The 6,618-nt window shown below is 34.9% G+C and overlaps 1 protein-coding gene and 1 long non-coding RNA gene across 2 annotated transcripts; both read right to left on the bottom strand.

Annotated features, from left to right (window-relative positions):
* Positions 1-256: 256 nt before the first annotated feature.
* On the bottom strand, positions 257-1,727 carry LOC107861197 (ethylene-response factor C3). Its single transcript, XM_016706560.2, has one exon. It carries the CDS (start codon positions 1,385-1,387, stop codon positions 638-640), a length of 750 nt encoding a protein of 249 aa, XP_016562046.1. The 5' UTR covers positions 1,388-1,727; the 3' UTR covers positions 257-637.
* Positions 1,728-5,390: 3,663 nt separating this feature from the next.
* LOC107859327 lies at positions 5,391-6,395 on the bottom strand. The gene is made up of 2 exons (XR_007052333.1): positions 6,011-6,395; positions 5,391-5,878 (listed from the first exon to the last, which is right to left on the bottom strand). It is a non-coding gene; the product is annotated as an uncharacterized LOC107859327 (long non-coding RNA).
* Positions 6,396-6,618: the final 223 nt, after the last annotated feature.

Raw genomic sequence — 6,618 nt, 5'->3', positions numbered from 1 at the left:
AGAGACACGTGTAAAATTCCTACACTACTCTAGTTATGTATACAGTTTCAAGGTATATAATTCACATTTATTGCCTTAGTTAATGGTGTAACATCCGTAAGAATAGTTGAATCACAGTACTATAAGACACCTTAAAACATGTGAATTGTGTACTTCAAAAGTATACCACGTACATATAGACTATAGATATACTCCTTTATAAATATTTACCCTAAATAAATATGGAGTGTAATATTTTCTAGAATAAATATTTTTCTCATGTGGATTTTTTGCATCTGAGTACATTGCATGTGTCCCTAACAATTGATCAACAGTGACTTTCATTAACTTCCCAGCATTCATCGCTAGCTAGCTAGCTAGTTATACATTACATTATACGACTAAAGACGAGTAGTTGGATAAACAAACAAAAACAATAATCTAAATTTTACAACTCAATATTCATGATTCATGAAAGATAATAAAAGTGGGGTGACTAAAATCTACTGGCTCATAATTTTGTACAAAATGATTCATCGAATAAATTCTTATAACATACATATGGAGTATGTACTAAACAATATCCAAGAATTTTCCCTAACCCTGTATCTTCCCTAATATAGTAATATTGTATCTAAAATATATAGTGTTTCTTATATCACAGAGAGGATAATAAACTGTCCAAATAATCACTTCCAAGATCTTCAAATTCTAGGATGTCCAAGTCATTGAAAAGATCCTCCTCCATGCTTCTCATAATTCTCTTTTCCACAGGCAACAGATTAATTTCTTCCAAATTTTCATACATGTTCCAATCCCTTGATACCCTTTTCCTTGAATTATATTGATCACCTGATGATAATGAGAAATTCAATTCTTTTTCATGAAGACAATTATTAGATGTTACTATAGCTTGAGCAACTGTTTCAAGTGGGAAATTTAAGTTGGCCTTGGGGCCTCTAATTCTCAAAGCAGCCTTGTCATAAGCCATAGCAGCTTCTTCAGCAGTACTAAATGTCCCTAGCCAAACCCTAGCTCCTTTTCTTGACGAATCCCTTATCTCTGCCGCGTATTTTCCCCATGGCCTCCTTCTTACCCCTCTATAATGTCGCGTATTATTATTCACCATCTTCTTCTTCTTCTCAACGTCCTCATTTTTGCTTGTTGATTCACCAGTTGAATTTTTTTTATCATCACGAGGCGCCATGATTCCATCAAGAATATCTTCCCAAGTGTCAGCTCCCAAGCTTGGCAACCTTTCAAGAACTGGAAATTGTTCCCAGTATTTTTCATAACATTGATCATTTGTCACACTTTGAGAATTTTGATCATTCTTGGATATGAAGTTTGCCCAAACATTCTCTAGAATCTCTTCACATGCTACTACTTTTTCCACAATATGAGTCATCTTTGAAGAATGTTTTTGATATGAATAATATTTGTAGAAATTAAATTACTTGAGGACTATTTATAGTGAGAGATAAGAGTACTCTTATCTTATGTATTGGCTTCTTGTTTGGTGATGATTAGGAAATAACAGCTCAGCAAATGGTTTAATCCAATTGATGAATTGGAAGACAGTAGGATACTTATATTGTAAACTATGACTAAGCTAAATTTAAGGATGATTACTAGAATTTAGACATGAAGAAAGGTGTTCACTTTATTGTTTTTAATATTTTCTTGTTGAATACTTTGGTTATGACTAATCATTTTATGTGTGGTTTGCTGGAAAAGATATCATTTTAATATTTATTTATTGTGAAATTCCTTAATTTATAAATGATTAATGAGATAACAAGCAGGTGAAGAGTATGGAAAAACTTGTCCAAGTCTCATTGTTTTGCTTTCTTGTCACTAGTTCCTATTGAACTGCGACTTTTTTTTTATTTTTTTCGGAGATTGCAATAGCCAATAAGTCCACATCTTATTTATTTTTCTTAAACTTCTTAGTTAAGAAAGGAATGTTCACATTAAACCCTTAAATTGGTTTGAAAAGCCCCCAGTAAAAAGTTTTCAAAGTAGGTTTAAACTTATTGTGTTTACACCAGACTAAAATTATGGTCAATTATTATATATTTTACTTAATTCATCAAATCCCTTAACCTTGTTAAGATAGTTTGATGTAAATCCTGTCTAGGTAAAGTAAAGAAACTGGCATAAGTAACAAATTTAAACATCTAATTACCCTATGGCCTATTCCCACAAAGAAAAAGAAATATCATGACAAGGGAAATTGTCCAATTTTCATTTTATTTTTTATTTTTTCAAGTTTCTTTTCCTCACTTAACCAGGAAGAACTAGAGATACCATTGACATTTATTTGAGTTGCTGGCTTATCAAGATTTCACTTGTGTATGGAGAAAAAAGCCATTCCTTGCGAAATACTACTTCTCAAGAACAAGTTGATTAATTGGCGGTTTAGTGGGAAAGGAACTTTTCAAGTTTATTCCTGTTGCCTTTTTTTTTCATGGCTTTAGAGTTTAAAGGCATTGTTCTTTTTCAAACTAGTAATATTTCTCTTATTTTTGAGTCAACTGTTAAAAACACATTTGAGCTATCATTTTTTTTAGAGGTATGACATTTCAACTATCAGTTGTTCTATTTTTCTATCTGAACTATCACCGTCTATGTATTAAAACACACCTCGAAGTTGATTTGACCAATGATCAATTGTTCTCTTTTCCTTTTTGAACGGTCACCATCTACTCAATTAGGTGTGTTTTAATGAATAAATGGTGTAGAAAAATGGAACATCTGGTGGTGATAATAGTTCAAGTAGAAAAAGGAAACAATTGATAATTGGGTATGAACCTCGTGAAAAAGTGAGAATTTAAATATAGAGTTTACTATTATCTCCTAATTTTTTAAACATCATTTTGTCATATATCAAAAAACTTTTCATTCTTTCATACACACATGTACATGAGGCATCCAGCAACAGGATTTACCAATAATCACTGTAATATGGGTCGATACTACAATTCTACAAACCCGAGTGAACTAATTATTATTGATAAACCTAATTAATTCCTTGATATTCTTAATGAATTAACTATGGATTTAAGTAAGATACACTTAGAATTTTGAAAAAACAACTACACCATCATTGTAATTTTAATCTATTGTATCAAGTTGGCTGATCAATATAATCCCTCCTAGCGAACACAAAGGTTTTCTAACTGGAATCCCAATTGGCCTGCAAACATACTTTTTCTTCAAATCATTACTTAGATGATATAGAGTTACCTAATTATGTGTTATAATGTAGAATTTAATGTCGAAAGGTGCATCAACAGTAGATAACATTGAGTGGAGATTGAATATTGTTCAATGATTAGTTAATCTTATTCCAACTGATCATGCAATGAATGGATACAATATAAGTCCTATTTTTGTGGGACTTCGAAGAACTTGATGGCAAAGCAAAATATTGAAAAGATGCTATTACGGCTGTTAATATTCGATGTATTTCATTAAAAAAATACTACTAGCTCTAATATTAAGTTACTTATAAGGTTTCTTTTTGACTATAACTAAACCCGTGTAAACAATGACAACAATCCTTCACTCAACCCCAATCTCGAAAAATAAAGAAAAGTAGAATTGTTCAAGGACATTTTATTGATCAAAAAGTCCAAAGTCAAGTCCTTATCAGAATGATAAATGTGTTGGGTCGTTTGGTTGGGAAAGGGTTATCCCGGGATAATTCGAGATTAGTTATCCCATCATGTGTATGGGATAACTTATCCCATTACTGTGGTGTAAATAGTGGGATAAGTAATCCCGATACTAACTAATCCTTCAAACCAAATATGGGATAAGATAAGTACTTCATTTTATCCAAAGACTATTTATTCCTTATACCTCACGCCAAACGACTATTGGGAAGAAGAAGAAAAAGTAATGGAGAAAGTTTGTACTTGTGGCTTTCGTGTTAATTATGCCACTAAGGCTAGCTAGTTGTTGTGGTTGTAATCAATTTTGCACCTAACAGTCATATCGGCCGGATCGATATGTATCTAATCAGTTGTTTAAATTTGGCTTACCGAAGTACTCCCTTCGTTTCTTTTGTTTTAATTATATACAACGATAATAGTCTGTACTATAGTTTGAGAATAAATGAAATATTTTATAGTTTTGTTATAAACCAAAAGATTGTTTTTTGTTGCTGAAGACTAGAATATTGCATGCATGATAAGTTCAAGATTTTTGTAAATAAGAAAGAGGCTCTTATACACAAGCAAGAAATGGAGTAGCTTTTCTAAGAAGAAATTTTGCTAAGCTACAACAACACAATAACATATTCAGTATAATTACTATACTTTTAATTTTCTTGTGTCAAATCTCCTTAACTGTTATACGTCTACTACTCTCCCTCCGTCCATTTTTACTTACTAGCCCAAAATACTAAAAGTAGTTGTTCAATTTTACCTGTTAAATTTGAAAAAATCAAGAGATAATTTATCACTTTGAATCTATTTAATTACCCTTTGTTGTTAATGCTACTAAATAAAAGGGTAATTTTAGTACAATATTACCTCTATTAAATTGGAAAATGAATACACGAGTACATCAAACGTGGATAAAGATGGACTGAGGGAAAATGTAAGATTTTCTCAACAGAACCAATCCTAGGTTTCACTATAAACCATTGTGTATGCATAATTTTACATCAATTCGGACTATTCTAACATAAAGTGAATCGGCAATATTGTAAACACCCAAACAAAGGTCCACTGCAATTACTGCTACACAAAACTAGTCTAACTTTATATCACATACGCACACACAAAAAAAAACACTCAAAGTTCAATTCGTGTCACCTCTTTAATTTGTCTTGACAAGTCTTTCAAAGATTGGACCAAAATGAGATGTTCTTGCATGCATGTTCCTTCGATATTCTCCAATGCTATTTCTTATTATTTTCATCATCAGTACTAACATTATATTAGAGCTCAAATTAGACCATTAGCTAAAAAGAACCTGCTAATTAGGCCCTTCAGTAATACCGTTTCAGCTATCTGTCTTTGGGGACTCTACAGTTAACCCTGGCAACAACAACTACATTTCCTTTTGTAGGTTCACCAATGGTCGCCTCATCACTGATTTCACGGGTACATATGTACGCATTAATCCTTTAGTCTCAATTTATGTGATTTATTTGATTAGACATCAAATTTAAGGCAAAAAAATTAAAGACTTCTGAAACTTGTGATCTAAAACAAGTTGTACTTATTTGTGTCGCTATAAATCATTTGATCATTGAAAGTATAATAGGTGACTTGTTTAGTGTTCCATGTATTCAAATATTTATTTTGTTTCTCAACTTAAAATAGGACATTAGTATGGGCAAACACATTTTGAAACCAAACTTTCTGTATAAACAATCCTTGTAGAAAGCCGAGATATGGTATGACTAAATGTAGATCGGGCTCTCATATACTAAATAATTCAGTCCAAGATTCCTCGACACCATAGTTTTTTATTACCCATCGGCGAGTACAATAAGCACAAAGCATTCCATTTGATATCTCCGACTGCCGGGAAAATTGCATATTCTCTCCGGCAACAATATTTCCCTGTACACCTCATTTGATATATTAAATAAAATCATAAAATACTTGGATGAATTATCCTTACAGATCCAATGAAACACGAACAAAACGCCAAAGAGTCTTCATCACACACTATTGTCAAAGCCACGAGGATGGTTATCAATACTTCTCCACAACCACTCTTTAGTGCAAAGATTTTGAGTGGTGTGGATTGTCAATCTTACGAATCTTATAGTCATCATTAATTGAGTCAAACGCCAATCCGTAAGTGCTACGAGTTGCGTCTGGACATTCATGATTAGGAGGTTCTACTGTTCCTCAGTAAATGGCCAGCACCAGTACTACACCAAAGAAGACACAAGCCATCGCAAAAGCATATAAGATTAAATTGTGTTGTTTTTGAGCCAATAATGAAGACAAAGAACAACAATAATATGACAACCATAGGATTAAATATGGATTGGACAGGTAACCTGGTAATGATGTCCACAATTATTTCCTCTGGGAAGTAGATTGTCATGGCCTAGATAGGACCAAGTAGGTCCTTTAGTCTTTAAATATGTGTGCGCTCAAAATCCAGGAACAACTTTCAAAGAAGATAAAGCAACATCAATTAGAGGAATTTTCCAGTAATATTTGATACTTTGGTCCCATGCTCGCTCGAGCACAGGACCTCCCCCAACCCGGTCCCAGGCTCGCTCGATCCCATGACCTCCTCCCTCAGTCACAGGCTCGATCGAGCCCATGACCTCCTCCCTCGGTCCCAGGCTCGCTCGAGCCCGGGACACCCCCACGGGTCCCAAGCTCGCTAGAGCCAAGGACCCCTCCCCCTCCACCCCCAGTCCCAGGCTTGCTTGAGCCAAGTACACCCCTCCCCCCATCCCCGAGAACCCAAGCTCAGGCCCCTCCCCCGGTCCCAGGCAGGCCCGAGCCCAAGACCCCAGTCCGCTCCCTGCCTCCCCCGGGTCCCACGATCCCAGGCCCCTCCCCCGGGTCTAAGGTCCCTACCCGGTCCCAGGCTCGGGCAAGCCCAGGACTCCCCCACCCTCATCTCCGCCCTCCTCCCTCCCTCCGATCCCAA

This window comes from Capsicum annuum, chromosome 2, assembly GCF_002878395.1.
Source record: "Capsicum annuum cultivar UCD-10X-F1 chromosome 2, UCD10Xv1.1, whole genome shotgun sequence".
NCBI lineage: Eukaryota > Viridiplantae > Streptophyta > Magnoliopsida > Solanales > Solanaceae > Capsicum > Capsicum annuum.
Note: the sequence above shows the minus strand (reverse complement) of the source record. Positions and strands in the feature narration are given on the sequence as shown.

Excerpts from the sequence above, each read along its gene's own strand:
- LOC107861197 (XM_016706560.2), bottom strand. The coding sequence starts at position 1,387 with ATGACTCATATTGTGGAAAAAGTAGTAGCATGTGAAGAGATTCTAGAG.